We start from the raw sequence: 17,460 nt of genomic DNA, 5'->3' as shown, positions 1-17,460 counted from the left end.
AAAGCACACTGCATGATCATTAGGAGCAGAGGTATTGACCAGATCTGTGATGGTGCTTATTTCCTTCTAGGGATAGGGTGGTCAGCTACACACTTGGCCGCAGGCTTCCAACAGATCATGTGAGTGGACAGCTGCAATTCCGATTTGAGATCACTTCCTCCATCCACCCAGGTATTTTCAGCATGAACTTCATGTCTTGTCCTAGGCTAGTGTCATAAGTGCGGTTCCTTTCTCTAAAAAACAATAACCATGGTTCTCTCCAGACATATCCTAGTCTTTAGGTTTTATGGCTCTCTATCTTCTCCATTTGAGGCCCAGAAGCCAGTGATCTATTCCGGAAGCCCAGTTGCTGTCCCCTTGATAGAGAGGTTCCTCTTCATTCTAGTGACCCAAAGGTAGAGGGTAGACAGTGGACTGAAGATTAACAATGAGACCAACATGGATAGGAGCTCTGTCTTATTTATCATCCTATTTCTGGCACCCATATAGGTGTTTAATCGTCACATACATGAATAAATGAATGAACATGAAACATTTTTCTACCTAGTAACTAGATATAGACGAGCCAGTTGCTGAAAAATGTCATGTTGAAGAACTATAATTGTACAGTGAATTTTTATATCACAGAAAAAAAATGAAAATATAAATAGGATAGAAAACTCCAGAATCACCCAGTGTTCCATTTAATGCTAAAACAGATTTCCAAATAAGAATGATAGGATGCCTCATAATTATACTTTTGCTCTGCTTCTGCAGCCCCCATACATCTCAATATAGATCACACTGAGAACTGTTAGGACCTCCTGGACCATTTACAAGTTTCTATTAAATCTAATGAAGCTCTTGAGAACTTAGAGCTGGAGTTTATCACTACCCACTCATTAAACTCCAGGTGTACTTTCCTATGGCAACATACAACTTAGATTGTAAGAAAACACCTTGTCTGTTTTGTCTTTTCAAATTCAGCCATTTTCTACATTCTGAGAATAAAACTGACTCTTCCTTTGGTGTAGCCATAAGGACAGCTTTATAGCTCACCAGAGGAAGTGTTTTTCTTTGACTAGTAAAGTGCCCTAGTGCATTTGAAATGGGAAGTTCACATCTGGCAGGAATCCAGTAGAGCAGCTGCAGGAAGGTAGAGTTAGGCACTGGCTGCTACCCCTTGAATGACTGCTTGGGATGAAGACCTTGTTCATTTTCTATTGGAATAAACTCCAAATGTTGGGAACAGCCCAACCTGAGCTATTGAATGACTGTGGTTGCTCCCATTCTTCATCCAGCCTTTTGCTTCTCTCTGGTTGCCTGAGAACCCTGCTTACCCTTTATGCCACCCTGCAGGACCTAAGCATAGGGAAACATTCTGAGCAAATAGAATTAACTAAATATAATCATTAAGGAGCCATAAATAACACCACTACTGCCCTCATCTCTGGAAGTTATTCTGTGTGTCCAACGCTGTTGAGCACCTACTATGTGCCCAGAACTGCATTAGTGCTAGGCTTTGGGCATTTTATTTAATTTATTTAATAAATTTATTTATTAAATAAATTTATTTAATAAATTTATTTATTAAATAAATTTATTTCATTCGAAAGATGAATTCCCTTGAAACAGATTTTGGAAATATATCCATGACTGCAAGTTGTTGTTAACATAGCAAGAACTCATTCTTACAGAATCTCTCACTAGAGCTCTGGCCAGTGAGAAACTCTCATCAACCTACACTCAATATCCTAATGTAGAAATCCCTTAGTGATGGCTTACGTGTCCCACAGGGTATTCTAACACCACAATGCTCTCTTCTGGTAGAAATGACGTGTTTTTCTTCTTGCCAGCAGATGATGAGGAGATTTCCCTGAGTACCGAGCCTGAGTCAGCCCAAATTCAGGACAGCCCCATGAACAACGTGGTGGAAAATGGCAGTGGGGATCCTCGTACTGAGGCCCCAGAGCCCTCTGAGGGCTGGAAGCCAGAGCAGCTGGGTGAGGGCAGTGTCCCAGATGGTCCAGGGAACCAGAGCATGGAGCTTTCCAGACCAACTGAGGAAGCAGCAATCATCACAGAGACAGGAGACCAGGGCGTGGTCTCTGTGGGACCTGAAGGGACTGGGGAGCTGCTAGCCCAGGCGCAAAAGGACATCCAGCCTGCCCCGAGTGCAGAAGAGCTGGCCGAGCAGCTGGACCTGGGTGAGGAGGCGTCAGCACTGCTGCTGGAAGACGGTGACGTCCCAGCCAGCACCGAGGAGGAGCACGTGGAGGAGGAAACCACTGCACAGAGCCGGGCTGGAAGGGAGGAAGAGAAGGAGCGGGAGGAGGAGGAGGGAGATGTGTCTGCCCTGGAGCAGGGAGAGGGCAGGCTACAGCTGCGGGCCTCGGTGAAGAGAAAAAGCAGGCCCTGCTCCTTGCCTGTGTCCGAGCTGGAGACAGTGATCGCGTCGGCCTGTGGGGACCCCGAGACCCCGAGGACACACTACATCCGCATCCACACGCTGCTGCACAGCATGCCCTCGGCCCAGGGCAGCAGCGCGGCAGAGGATGAGGACGGCGCGGAGGAGTCCACCCTAAAGGACTCCTCAGAGAAGGATGGGCTCAGTGAGGTGGACACGGTGGCCGCTGACCCGTCTGCCCTGGAAGAGGACGGAGAAGAGCCCGAGGGGGCTACTCCAGGCACGGCGCCCCCTGGCCACTCCGGGGGCCACTTCCCCAGCCTGGCCAACGGCGCGGCCCCCGATGGCGACACGCACCCCAGCACCGGGAGCGAGAGCGACTCCAGCCCCAGGCAAGGCGGGGACCACAGCTGCGAGGGCTGTGACGCGTCCTGCTGCAGCCCCTCGTGCTACAGCTCCTCGTGCTACAGCACGTCCTGCTACAGCAGCTCGTGCTACAGCGCCTCCTGCTACAGCCCCTCCTGCTACAACGGCAACAGGTTCGCCAGCCACACGCGCTTCTCCTCCGTAGACAGCGCCAAGATCTCCGAGAGCACGGTCTTCTCCTCGCAAGACGACGACGAGGAGGAGAACAGCGCGTTCGAGTCGGTGCCCGACTCCATGCAGAGCCCTGAGCTGGACCCGGAGTCCACAAACGGCGCTGGGCCGTGGCAAGATGAGCTGGCCGCCCCTAGCGGGCACGTGGGAAGAACCCCGGAAGGCCTGGAATCCCCCGTGGCAGGTCCAAGCAATCGGAGAGAAGGTTAGACCTCAAACCTGATCAGAGTGAGAATAGGACCGTCAGGGGGACACAGGTGTCAGCAACGCAGTTTAAAAACAAGAGGGGCGGGGGATCGGTCTCAAACGGGGTTGCTGGAGCAATGTATGCCTGTCTTGTACATATATGTGTGCATGTGTATCTGTGCATGAGTATAGATGACTGTGAGTAGCTGACACCCCACCATGTCTCAGATACACACCCGGAATTCCGACTGGTTGGATGTGAGCCTGCACTTGTATGTGTGCTGCTATGTTTGTTTCAACTAATCACCAGAACTGGCTAGTGCACATGTTATCCTAGTCTTGACAGCAGCCAGAGCCCCAAGACTAGTGTCAAATGATACATGTGGGAAATAATCTATCTACATTAAATGGATAATGTGTAAATATCTGCTGACTTTCAAAGCATGTGGAAGATTAGCAATAGATGTTAATATTAGTTGAGGAACAGATGTTTACCTCTGTTTTAGAACTCAACTAGCCCATGTACATACATGTAGATATGTCTAGCCTACATATATTTGTCATTATTTATGTCCACTCAATTCTTGTTATTACTGTTAGTTTTGTTTTGTTGTTGTTGTTGTTGTTGTTTGCTTTCCTGGCTAATGGAAGGGGAAAATAACATGGTTGTGTATAAATCACTTTGTTTCCAATAAGAATTGAATCCAAAAGCTGCCACCATTAGTTTTAAAATGTATTCTGTGTTTTAACCAAAGATTTTTTTTTAGTCATGCCTGTGGAATTATATGTGAAATTAATTTGCATTTCCTTATCCACGAGCGGGAACTATCTTCCAGTCAAGTGACAGTGGCACGATGGGGGAAAAAAATTGAAAAGTCACATAATAATGTGAAATAATTCAGTTGTTTTAAAAGAGAAAAACATAGCCTCTGCTATTTTGCTGTTCTGCCGTTGAAATTAGCCTCCAGCAAAAGACGGGGATATTTTGTCTAGATTGTAAGCTCATCAAGGGCCAGAGTCATGTTTCTTTATGTTTGAATACTTAGCACCTAAACAAACCCCTGGTGCCTACAAATTTTTTTGAACAGGAGCTAAAGGGAGTATTAAAAAAATAATTTTAAGTATCAGTAATGCCCGCCTCTACATTTCAGAAAAAGAGTGAGAGAAGGTGGCATGTGCAATAATGATAAACGCAAGGAAATTGGTAGAGGTAAAGAAACGCAGGAGGAAAGGTAAAACAGCATGGAAAGGCACCCACTAGGAGTGGGATGGAAAATCCCTCCTGTGAGGAGAATGGAATGGGAAATGCCTTTCTTTGACAAGGATGTTTGGAGGCCCTCCTTTATTCTAGGCCAGATGTAATGTGCTGGGCACAGGAAGATGGATTGGCATCAGGTGATGTATGGACATTACTCAATAATTACAGCCTAATTAAAAATAAGACAACAAAAGGAGCTGGGGGATTCCCACATAAAAGGCACAGTAGGAGCTGGCAAGGATGTTGGATTACGGAGGTCTGCAAACTTTTTCTATAAATAACCAGATAGTAAATACTTTAGGCTTTCTAGGTCAAGAGGTAAACAATCAAATAACTGTTCTCACTAAAAGACTTTTTTTTAGTATTGAAAAATGTACTGACACTTTTCTTAGCTTAGAGCCATATAACCCTGTTTTAGTGTACACCGTCTTTTGGCCCCCATGTTGGGAGGTAATCTATACATTGTAAATTGAAAACTGGCTCAGTGTAAATTTATGTAAGAGCATGTTTTACAAACAAAAAAGGCATGTCCATGCCCTTGAGAGGCTAACAGTCTAGCAGGTGGAAGAGCAGGAAGTGTTCAGGGCCACAGTGGACATCTCTGCATTGGCATTGGCACTTTCTAAAGAAATGTCTAAGTTCCTGAACTCTGCAGAATATAAACTCAGAAAAGGTTAAGAAGCCCCTCCATCCTTCACTATAGTGATCACAAGGGGAACTAGGAAGATTCCCAAAGGGTCTCTTGCTCTCCTGAAGGCTGTGCATGTGCTGGCATGTGACTTCTTCCTAGCCAGCCTTTCCCACCTCAGCAGTGAGTCCTCGAGCTAACAGTTCTACATTGTGGAACTGTCCCTCACTTACCACCAGATTTCACAACAGCAGGTGCTTCAAGAAAGCAAGGCTTTGACATGACCTGCCTGATATGTGATTGTGTGGGTGCCCTCTGCTTCCATAAGAAATCCTATAGCCCCTTCACTTTGACTTCTAAGATTGCAAATTCCTTCACTGTAGAAACTGCACTAGATGGCCAGGTGTGGTGGCTCACACCTGTAATCCCAGCACTTTGGGAGGCTGAGGCAGGTGAATCGCCAGAGGTCAGGAGTTCAAGACCAGCCTGGTCAACGAGGTGAAACCCCATCTCTACTAAAATATATTTTAAAAATTGGTCAGGCACAGTGGCCGGCGCCTGTAATCTCGGCTACTCAGGAGGCTGAGACAGGAGAATCACTTGAACCTGGGAGGCAGAGCTGAGCCAAGACAGCACCATTGCACTCCAGCCTGGGCAACAAGAGTGGAACTCTCTCTCAAAAATAGAAAAAAAGAAACTGCATTAGATTAACCCAGGTGGATTTGTTGTCTGCATGCCCACATAAATGAGGCTGCGGCGATTTATGGAAGAACACTGTTCTAAGTCTGAGCTGACAACCATACAGTCTAGTGTTCTTTTCATACTTTTTGCCTCATTTCCTTTTATAAATACCTCCTTTTTAAAAGTTCAATTTAAAATAGTTCTTAAAAGGCCTTTGGCAGATGAACGAAAAGAGTAATATAATGTTGCGGATATGAGCTCAGACCCTGGAGTCAGGCCTCCTTGCTTTATATTCAGTCCTGCCACTTCCACGCCAAACCACTTAGCTGCTATGTGCCTCAGTTTCCTCATGTGCAAAATGGGTATAATTATAGAATCTCCCTCAAAGGTTGTTGAGAAAATTAAATGAGATGATACTGCAAAAGTACTCTGCCTCCCACCAAGTGAGGGTTCTTCCAAGCAGACAGGCAGTGAGGTTAACTGATTAAATTGCGTTGTATAAAGCATCTAAAACAATCCTTTGAATTTGCATTTCCTGCACTTTGTAATGCAAGGGAAATTTGTCACATTATTAGGTGTAAATCACTTTGCTTCAAATAATATGCGAGGCAACCTATTTTTCTCTACAATTAGGTCATATTATTTAAAAACAGAAGGGAATTTAAAAGGACGTCGCTTTAAATCTTCTGGAAGGTTCTGGAGGGTTTCAACACTTGCTTTGTGTTTGAGGCAAGGGTGATGATGTGGAGACCCGTCCTTGTGCAGAATAGAACTGCTTGCTTCTTCAGTGCCTCCATCCATTCAGTCGGCTGAGATATGTCGGTCACTTCATTGCATTTGCTTGGGGTTCACAAGCAGGTGGGATCAGCTCCATTAACCCCAGGCAGTCAACAATATTGTATTTCCACTAGCTTGGAGGAGTAATTAACCTGATTGGTTGCATTAATTTCAAGAGGTAAGTCAATTGTTGTTTTAAAGAAACTAAATTTAAAATGCAGCAGCTGATGACATAACAACTGTACCATGGTTTTGTTTAATTTCTGACACTAAACACATATACAAACAAACACGAGTGTGGTATCCACTTAAACACAGAACCCATCTTTGAAACAGCAGTCTGTCCACAAGGAACTGGGTGCCAGCACGAGGGGAGCCTTCCTTGTTTTCTTTTAGCATCTCTAAGAACCCAGAGGATTTGAGTAACATACCAGAATTTGCTCAACAAATAATGTTATATATTCAACATGTAAAAGGACCCTTTGTGACTGAATATACCTCTACTTCTGTTTGCCAGTTAGCTCTAGGAATTAAATCAGAAAATTAAACCCACCTTTCTTCCTAAATTAACTTATTTTTATTTTTGATCAGGTCTATAGAGCTAAAGTGAGAAGAAATAATCATCCTTTCCATGTGAGGTTATTCTAGGAAATATTCAGCATTTGAGATCTGACAACCATTTGACCACCATTTTCCAGTCCCTCTCCTTTTTGACCCAGCGGATAATGGAACACTTGATATTTCCATCAGCAGAGGACGGAAGGAAAAGGCCTGACCTTTGCCCTCTGGCCCGAAGAGGCTTTTGCAAGAAAATCAGCACAGTGTGAGGCAGGAGGAACCTTCTGATAGCTGGCTGTCCTTTTTCCTGGGCCCTTCTGGCCCTGCAAAGATCAAGAGCACTGACCTCTGATTACGTGACCCAAGCAGCTGGTGCTGCAGGCCTGCCTTCTGCACGGCTGCTCCACATGCCTGAGGACACCGCTTCAGAACATTGTTCAGTTCATTATAAGTCTGAACTGAGAACAATATGAGCTCTGGCTGTTGTCGGTTTCCTTTTAATAATCTGAGGCAGCATCCTGTGGATATGTTTATTTCTAAAATTTCTCCATGTCTGTCTTTCTTCCTCCTCCTTTCCCACTTCTGTGTTTTGAGCTTTCCTGTCACGGTCTTTCTGCTTTTTAATCTACTTCCTTTGTCTCTTGTCCTTTCCTCTTTCCAGAGCACCCTGGCTTGTCTGATTTCTCCTCAAAATAATCCGGACAGTCCTGAGATCCCTCAGCACCTTGGCTCCCCTCCCTCACCCCCCAGCCTCTAGCTTTCATACTATAGGAATTTACATTCTTGGCTCACCAGCTCCTTGACCTGTCTTGGAAAGGCACCATCTAAGAGTTCATTCCCCTCAAAAACCTGAAAAACGGCCTTTCGGCAGCCCTGTGATGAAACCTATCCAAGTGAGGAGGTGTTGTTTTGCACAAGCCCAAGGAGCTTTTATGGAACCTTATAAAATGCTGCATTTCCCTCAAACAGGCCTATTTCCTCCACGGGGCTAAAATCGGGCTCTGCTAATTTTCTCTTGTGTTCCTTTCTGGTGCCGCCTTCTGATTCAGGAAATTCGGGTCGTTACAGAATCAGACTCAAATCCTACACATTGGACTCTGTGGCACAGATCATTAGTTATGAAATGTTTGGATTTTCTTCTTTTTAAAAAAAAAAAATATTTCCCCCTCTCATAAATGACTGTGAACGTAGCAAACTGACACACACACAGACGGATTGCCCACTCTTTGGGGGTTGTTTTTTGTAGTGGTTTTACAGTCATGCTTTTTTGATGATGTTGCCACAGCAGTGAATGAATCTGAATGTATTGACTATCTTGTCCGTAGGTGAATGTCCTACACTCCATAATTCCCAGCCAGTAAGCCAGCTTCCTTCCCTGAGGCCTGAACATCATCACTACCCAACAATCGATGAGCCTCTTCCACCAAGTAAGCTTTAGTTTTTAAAATCTGTGTCTTAACTCTTCCTATCAAGTCTAAGCAGGTCAGTATGAATTTGTTTGTGAACATCTAAAGTCTTTCCCAACTCTGTGCCTTACACTGTTAACAAAAACCAACATGACACCTCCTTTAAAAACTGATGGGATTTTTGGGATCTTTCTGTTGGTTTGTTTTTTTTTTTATTAGTGGTTTCACTGTGTGATCTTGAAGAGATGATACAGTGTTTTCAGCACCTCTCAACTTCTGAAATAGAAAGCATTTCTTTATTAGACTTGACTAGTCTTTGCTAACTGTTCATGACCTTTAAGTCCCAAATTTTATATTTTATATTTAAAATTTGCAGTTCAAGATAGAATAACCCTATTGTTCTCCATTTGATCTGTTACATCACAGGCATCTCCATATATTAAAACAGCTTCAACCCACCTGGGCACATGATATTATACTTTCCTTACTATAACTTGCATCAATAAGTAATAGCTTCAAATTTCTTCTGCAGTTCCTAGGGGTTGCTAGGCAAAATATCATCTTTAAGATAGAATTCAACGTCATTTCTCCTGGTAACTGTAGTATGTAATTAATAATTATCTAACTAGTCATCTGAACTTGAGAAATTCATTTAATCTCTCAGAGACTTAGTTTTCTCATTTGTAAAATTTTTAAAATGAAGTTTGAATGTCTTCAACTGCTAAATGAAAGGTTTGACCTAGATAGTCTCTAGATGCCATTCTAGCTTTAACCTCATAATACACCATTTAATAAATTTATAGGAAGAAATTGACACCCCAGACATTATTCACATAGTGTCATATATGTTCATGAATTCTAGAACATCTCTGTTTTGGTTTAGACTTATTTTTCAAGCAAAGATAATATTTAAGATTTGGTAGATTTTTACAACTACAAAATCTTTCCAGAAGGCAAGGAACCCGTGTTTCTTTACATTCTTTTCCCTGTGCTTACATGAAGCAGTTACAGTTTTCAAAAGGAGAAGTGCTTATTTCTTAATTCATCTATTCTTGGTAATGCATTGTATTTTACAGGAACGCCACTCCTCTATTCAATTGTAATTTGTTGGTGAGAAATCAACAAACATCTTTAATATGTGGACTAATTTAAAGAAACACAATATTTGTTTTTCAGGGGCCAAGCCAAACATCATGTCCTTGAACTTTTGATGCCTGATTTCTTTATTTATACACTGATTTGTGGACATTCCATAAATGAATAGCAAAATTTTAGCATCACTATAAATACTTCCTAGGTAACACTTATTTGAAAAATATGTATAGCATGTTCTCTCCAGGAAAGGGACATGTTCCCGACAACAAATAAACTTTCAGGGCATGAATCTACTTCCAATCTATGCAGTACAGATAACTAGTTATACATGCAAATATTATAAATGATTGTATATAAATTCATTGTAAAATAATTATATAAACGACTTTCAAAAATGAAAACAAATTTCTCCAGATAGTTTTCTATTTTCAATCCACATAACATTGGAAGATCTTAGAAAAATTGTTAATGAATCCTACCAATGGAATATTGTTAAATAATCTCAAATAGTCAAGAATTACTTTATTGCTGATACTCATTCAACAAATACTAATTGAATGTTTACCCTGTGCTAGGTACTATTGTTGGTAAGCAAAATAGATAGATTCCTGCCCTCATGGAGCTTACAGTCTAGTCTGGAAGACAGATTACCAAACAATAAAATAGTTAAAAAGGGACTGGACTAGCATATGAGGTGCTATGGAAAAGCAAAAATAGACCAGGGTGAGGGATCTCTGAGAATGTGTGGTGGTGGCTGGTTTGCAATTTTAAACCAAGTGGTGAGAGTAGGCTTCATTGAGAAGGCAACATGTGAGGGTTAAGGGAGTTATCCCTGCGAGTGTTGGGCAGAAAGGGCTTTGCAGGCACAGGGAATGGCCACTGCCAGCCAGGAGGTGGAAACACCCTGGTGGGTTTGAGGAACAAGAGACCAGTGTGTCTGGAGCAGACTGAGGAAGGGAGAAGGCACAGGTGATGTGGTCAGGGAGCTAGCAAGGCCCAAACCATGTAGGGCCATGTAAACCACTTAAGGGCTTTGACTTCTACTCTGGATGAAAGGAGGACATTGTAGAGTTTTGAGCAGAGAAGTGACATTGTCTGCCTTAGGTTTTGAAAAGTTTGCCTTGTTTGCTGTGTAGGGAATAAATTGGGAAGAGGAAGGATAGAAGCATGAGATTCAACATAAGATTATGTCTTTATGCAGCGACCCAGGTGACAAACAATGGTAGTTTGTTCCAGGGTGGGAGCAGTGGAGGTGATGAAGAGTGGTCTAATTCTCGACATATATTTTAAAGGAAGATTTGATGACAGATTGGATATGAATATGAGAGAAAGATAGGTAACAAAAATGACCTAAGAGTTTCAACCTACAAAGATGGAGTTGCCTAACTAACATTAGTTTGCAATCCATCAAAAATTTTAACTTTCTGGATCAAGATTAAATTGAGGTGGGCAGGGAAGGCTGCAGGCAGAGCAGGTTTTGGTGGGATCCAACACTTGGTTTCGATCATCTTATATTTGAGATGTCATCTACGTAGCGATGTGAAGAAGAAAATTGGATATGTGATTCTGAAGTTCAAGAGAAAGGTCTAGACTATGAGATAGTATTGCATTTGTTAAAATTGTTCAAAATGTACAGTTATATAGGTCTTTATTAATATGATAACTAAATATGATGCATTATCAGGTTTTACATTGTTCTTGGACTTTGTGGAGAACATATAATTTAGTGTGCAATAGATGCTTCTGTCACAAGTGAATTGACCTGACCTGCGCTTCCATAACTTGCCCCAGCATCATGAAGTTACTGTTTTCAGGTGACTGTTTAGACAAATTCATGGCATCACAGTGCCGAGCCCTTTAAGTCATGTTGACACCTGAAGTTCCATTTTGAATGTTTTTTCTTTAATCACAAAATATGTAAAAGTAAATTCTTTACAAAGCAGCCCAGAAAACATGTTCATAATTTCTGATTACACTTAGCTATTATTTTCTGAATATATATAAGTATATAATTAGCACAATACATTCCAGATATTTAATGTATTGACAAAAGAGCCCAGCTGTTGGACTTACCACACTTTTCCATGAGGAATTGAAATGTGTGGTGATAGATTATCATTATTGCAGCTTCATGTTCTAGCTTTTCCCCTTAATTTATAAAACCCAGCCTTCATCTGTGAAGGAGTCCTTTCTTTACTGTAGGTTCCTGGAGGGCAGGGTCATGTGTCACTCAGCTCTGTGTCCGCAGGACATGGCATGGTCTTCTAGTTCAGACTCAGTGCTGCACAGTTTGTTGAATTTTAAATTACATAGTGCTCTTCAAAGACTAATGCTCATTTTTTGTTGGATAACAGTCATGTTGGATTCAAGAAAAATAATTGTCCTATTGCTTTTACTAATATTAGTTGTATCCATCAAAATTTTTAACTTTCTGAATCAAGATTAATTACCTAGTAATCATATGTATACACAATTTCATCCATGAGCTAATTACCATTTACACCTGACACTTGACAGCTGGATTATCATTAGATAATCATTAGATCGACTTTAATCAAAACCTCCTAGGACATATTTATACAATCTGCCTACATCTTTCCTTCAATTTGTCTTATAAATTGAATTGGTGTTTAGGGGTTTTCACTGGGCATTATTTGACAGTCCGTCAGGTCAGACATAAGCCTTAATGCATTATTTGACAATCTGTCAGGTCAGACATAAGTCATAATGCCACAAACAGATACATTATATACATATAAAACCATAAATATGCCAAATATATTTTTCCCTTAAAAAATTGAGAGTTGCTATGTCATTACCTGAATGATAAGTTTTCAATGGAACTGTCAATATCTGATCTACTCCCAAAAGCTATGGCTTTTCTCACTTAAAAGGCTGGAGGGTTTCCTTCCCTTTGCAGTCATTTTTGCTTTTTCTTCTTTAGTCTCGAGCATTTTCAGCATAACTTTATCACAGTGCTGCTATTTCCACAATGTGATGTGTGGCTCTTAAAGCTTTGCCCATCTCTGTACAGCAGATACTGCTCTTCTCTGTTGCGCTCAGATGTGAACTCATTGCTTCCAGCTCTTTTCCACCCACCTCACCCCACCTCAGCCCCTGCATGTACGATGTAGTGAATCATCCATGCTTCCACCTTTTCGTTTTCTCGTTTTGTTTTATTTGTTTTTAATTTGGGAAGGGAACTTTTTTTTTTAATCTCAGGCTCCCTCTACTGTTTGGGATGGTTATTTATCAACAAAAGCATACTTCCTAGTTACTGGTTTGGTTTGGTTTGGTGGCCAGAGATATTTGACAGCTGCAGGTTGAATATGCACTGTTAATTAACAACTTATCAAAAGGCTGTTTTGAAGCCCTAAGAATCATTTTCTTCCATTCACCCACTCAGAAGGAAAGGCAGTTAAGTTTGCCAAATATAAGACAGAGGTCATCCAAATTCGCAGAACCAGGATTTTAAAACAGTAGTTAAAACTGGTTTTCATCTGAGGGCCACTTTCCACTGAACCTAATTGCCCTCTATTAAATTTAACAAAGAGAGGGTTCTCCAGCATCACAATGTAAACTCCTACCGGAGGATGCTCCAATCTTCCACGGCTGTCATTTGAGTAACCAACAAGTATGACAGTGAGAATGTACATATCTAAAGAAATAAATTAATTAAACATTAGACTTCCTCTTTAGAAATTATTAGAATTTTGGCCAGATATGGTGGCTCATGTCTGTAATCCCAGCACTTTGGGAGGCCAAGGCAGGCAGATCACCTGAGGTCAGGAGTTCGAGACGAGCCTGGCCAACCATGGCCAACATGGTGAAACCCCGTCTTTACTAAAAATACAAAAATTAGCCAGACATGGTGGTGGGCACCTGTAATCCCAGCTACTCAGGAAGCTGAATCAGGAGAATTGCTTAAACCCAGGATGCACAGGTTGTAGTGAGCCGAGATCACACCACTGCACTCCAGCCCGTGCACTCCAGCCTGGGTGACAGAACAAGACTCCATCTAAAAAAAAAAAAAAGAAAATTATTAGAATTTTAACATAGGTCTTGATCAAGGAACCACAACTACTATTTAATATGGCTGAGCAGAGAGTCTGAGTTCATTAAATTGTTTTCTGAGCTCCCGAGTTCATGCCAGTGCCCCAGAAGTTGTGGCAGGTGCTGTGGACAGGGTCTGGCCTGCTGCCATGAACCAACGGTGAGTTCTACCTGCAGAAGACCTGGAAGTGGTATGTGTTTCACATGGGTCAGTGGTTTGTCCTTGATTTTTCTTTTTGCCTTTTTATTAAAACTAGACTGGGAAGCTCGAATTGACAGCCATGGGCGGGTCTTTTATGTGGACCACGTGAACCGCACAACCACCTGGCAGCGTCCCACGGCAGCAGCCACCCCGGACGGCATGCGGAGATCGGGGTCCATCCAGCAGATGGAGCAACTCAACAGGCGGTTGGTGATCAGTATGCAATGAGCTCCCCTAAACCACAGTGAAAGGAGAATGGCAGCTAGAGACTCTCCCCTTACACTTTTCTGCCCAGACGGTGTAGGAAGACTTGAAAGTAATTAAGTACCTTAAGAAACCTGTTCCTAGTAAGTACTTGGAAAGTTAAATTTAGAATTTGTTGGCAAGACACAAGTTACGCTTGAGTGTCATTTAAGTTCAGATGGGAAATCCTCTGAACTTCTTAATGGCCTAGGCTCAAAAACAGGAGTTCTTAACAAGGGTGGGTGTATCCCTCTCTGCTGGGATGTTCACCAAGGATATCAGTGTTCCTTGAACTTTCCAGGCACTCTATCCAAATGATACATGGATACACATTTTTCTAGCAGACTGGTCCATACACATCACATAGTTCTCAAAAGGATTCAGACCTCAGTTAAGAACATTCCAAGGACAGGTTTCATAAGAAGACTAAAAGCTGCCTGGAGAAGAAACTGTCTCATAAATCACCATGTGCATTCCTATGCTGGTCCTATAATTGATATATGTCCATCAATAATAATCATTGAAAAGCCTTCATCTTAGAAAAAGAAATGTTTAAAAATATTTTTAAGAATTATTTTGTTGAAAAATTAGGCCCTCTCTATTAAACTTGTAAAGATGCTATTTTATTTTTAACCTGCAAACTAAGTCTTAAACCGTATCAGGCTTAAACAGTGATCCATTCATGTCAGAGGTGATGCAGTAAGCTAGTATAGAGCATTCTCCCTGACATCTTGCTCTTTAAGACTGGGGTGGTAGCTTCAGGATACTTTTAATCACCAGGAATGTAAACTGAGGCTTCCTCAGTTGAAATTGCACCCACATGCTGTCTTGCTTTCATGTCAGGTATGAAGGTGAAGGAAAAGCTGAGAAAGACTAAAAAGAATGAAGAACTGGGTTTGTGGAACACACCTACTGATAGCAAATGCCTTTGAAACTTAATTGTTATCTGCCAGGAAAAAAGGGGAGAGAAACAATTTAGTCCTATTTAAAACACATAGGGCCGGGCACAATGGCCCACCCCTGTAATCCCAGCACTTTGAGAGGCCAAGGCACGAGGATCACTTGAAATCAGGAGTGCGAGACCAGCCTAGCCAACATGGTGAAACCCGTCTCTACTAAAAATACAAAAAAAATAGCTGGGGGTGGTGGCAGTTGCCCGTAATCTCAGCTATTCGGGAGGCTGAGGCAGGAGAATCACTTGAACCTGGGAGGTGGAGGTTGCAGTGAACTGAGATTGCACTGCTGGGTGACAGAGTAAGACTTCATCTCAAAACAAAACAAAACAAAACATGGAAACAAAAAAAAAAACGAACTTCTGGCTACTATTGTACACAGAGGAGCATGCTTTAGGTGAAAATCACTAGAACATTCTTTCATTGCTTGAGCATTTGGAAGACATTTGCTTTCCAGTTTTCCCTATCAGCAGCTGAGTGTTTAAGTCATTAACGAGAACCATGAAAGACTTGCGTTGGCAGCACACTTTACAATCATTCCCAACCTAGCAAAGCATGTTAAAGGGAAGAACTCCTGATAACCCGAATGGACCGCAAATCCATGGGAGAGTCCTTTCACGGTGATTGCAACAAGACCCTCTTGAAATGTAAAAAACATCTGAAAATGTAAAAGACACAGTAAGCTCATTTTACATAGAGATCCTGTTGTGATTCCGTAGGCAGAAGTTAGCCCCTAGGTCTGTCTTGCCAAAACTGATAAGCTTCAATTGTTTAGCAGGCTGAGAAACGGGAAGGCATCATCAGGCTGTATTTATACAAGGTGCTGTTTTAAACAACAACCAAAGCAAGACAATGAATCTGCATCAGAAGGAAGCACCTTGACCTATGGCATAACCATCCATGAAGTTTATCAGGGTGATCAACTTGCATAATACAAAAATTAGGTCAAATCCGTCCTGAACCAGGTCTCCAAATAAGTTTTGTAGCCTTTGATATGTAAATTCCTGTGCCCTCCAGTGGAGGTGAACATGCTGGGAGAGGCAGCTGGACTTTCCCGAATAGGAAGTTGCATTTGCTACATCCATCTGGACAGATAAAAGAAAAGGAATTTAGCAGTTTGAGAAGGTACTTATTCTAGTGAAAAAGTATATCTAGGGAAGATCAGATAACCTTCAGATAAATATCTGAGCTTTTCCATAATTATCTTAATCTATTGCTTTCAAGTATTTAAAACTTTTTGTGATTTGGCATGGTAACAGGCAGCCCCAGAAAGTACACTTCCAGTCTTCTATCCATCTCACGTTCGGCCACACACAAGGTCATTTTTTTGATAACCCACAGTTATCTGGAGAAATTTACAATGCTTACTGGCTCACAGCCACGTGGAAGTATTATTCAGTGTTTCAAGGCATTTTCCTTGAGCCTAACCAAATGATTGAAAATCAAATGTGTTTGTGCAAGGAGACAGACATTGGGAAGTGCAGAGGACACAACAGCCATGTGTAAGCTTGTGTGGTAGGTCGCAGTGACCATGAGCCAACTCGGCCGATCCCCAGACGCGGCACAGTCTTCCAGGCCTTTAGGGCTTGGCCACATGCTCCCACTGCGGGAAAGTGCCTCACTGCCTGCTTCCCACCTGAAACACATCTCATTCTATAGGCCTGACTCAATGTCATGTGCCCCGGAGCACCATCCCAGAGTCCCCTACACAGAACCAGGGACTTCCTCCCCTACAGCCTCCGGAATATGCCTGCTTCTGTGCCAGAGCCTTACTCTTCTTTCTACCCCTTTCTGCCCCCAGTGCCTAGTGTGGGGCCGGAAGTTTAATAGGACTCAGCACAAGATTGTTTCCTGAATTAATTCCTATACTTTCAGAATGTCCAGAGTTAATGAATTCTACTTTCACAAATATTTACTGAAAAGCAGAAAATATAAAGATGTATTTTTATTTTAAATAATCAACTAAAATTTGATTTTTAAATTATTTGTATAGAATTATTATAATTTAAGGGAAATAGAAGTTTTAAATAGAAAAAAGTGATCTACACTCTAACTACCCCAAGGATTATTTAGCTTTCTTTTCTTTTTTTTTTTTTTTTTGAGATGAACTCTGGCTCAGTCACCTGGGCTGGAGTGCAGTGGCGCAATCTCAGCTCACTGCAACCTCTGCCTCCTGGGTTCAAGCAATTCTCCTGTCTCAGCCTCCCCAGGAGTTGGGACTACAGGCACGTGCCACCACATCTGGCAAATTTCTGCATTTTTGGTAGAGACAGGGTCTCACCATGGTGGCCATGCAGGTCTCAAACTACTGGCCTCAGGTGATCTACCTGCCTTACCATCTGACAGTGCTGGGATTACAGACATGAGCCACTGCACCCAGCCAAGTTCGCTTTTTTAAAACATGTAGCCATCTTCAATTTCCATATGCATGCACAAT

General features: G+C 42.1%; 1 protein-coding gene across 11 annotated transcripts in view; it reads left to right on the top strand.

The window, feature by feature from the left end:
* HECW1 (HECT, C2 and WW domain containing E3 ubiquitin protein ligase 1) overlaps window positions 1-17,460 on the top strand; it is a 454,797-nt gene that overhangs the window by 333,378 nt on the left and 103,959 nt on the right. For 6 of the 11 annotated variants that reach the window (XM_032244417.1, XM_032244418.1, XM_032244419.1 and 3 more), the window contains 4 exons: window positions 71-171; window positions 1,836-3,188; window positions 8,397-8,498; window positions 13,883-14,033. In XM_032244417.1, the coding sequence (XP_032100308.1) occupies window positions 71-171; window positions 1,836-3,188; window positions 8,397-8,498; window positions 13,883-14,033 (1,707 nt within the window). The remainder of the gene's footprint in view (window positions 1-70; window positions 172-1,835; window positions 3,189-8,396; window positions 8,499-13,882; window positions 14,034-17,460) is intronic. The other 5 variants (XM_032244420.1, XM_032244416.1, XM_032244423.1 and 2 more) reach the window with 3 other exon arrangements.

Source organism: Sapajus apella, unplaced genomic scaffold (assembly GCF_009761245.1).
Source record: "Sapajus apella isolate SASKATOON/1434 unplaced genomic scaffold, GSC_monkey_1.0 scaffold54, whole genome shotgun sequence".
In the NCBI taxonomy this organism is placed as follows: Eukaryota; Metazoa; Chordata; class Mammalia; order Primates; family Cebidae; genus Sapajus; species Sapajus apella.
This window is presented reverse-complemented; position numbering and strand designations above follow the sequence as displayed.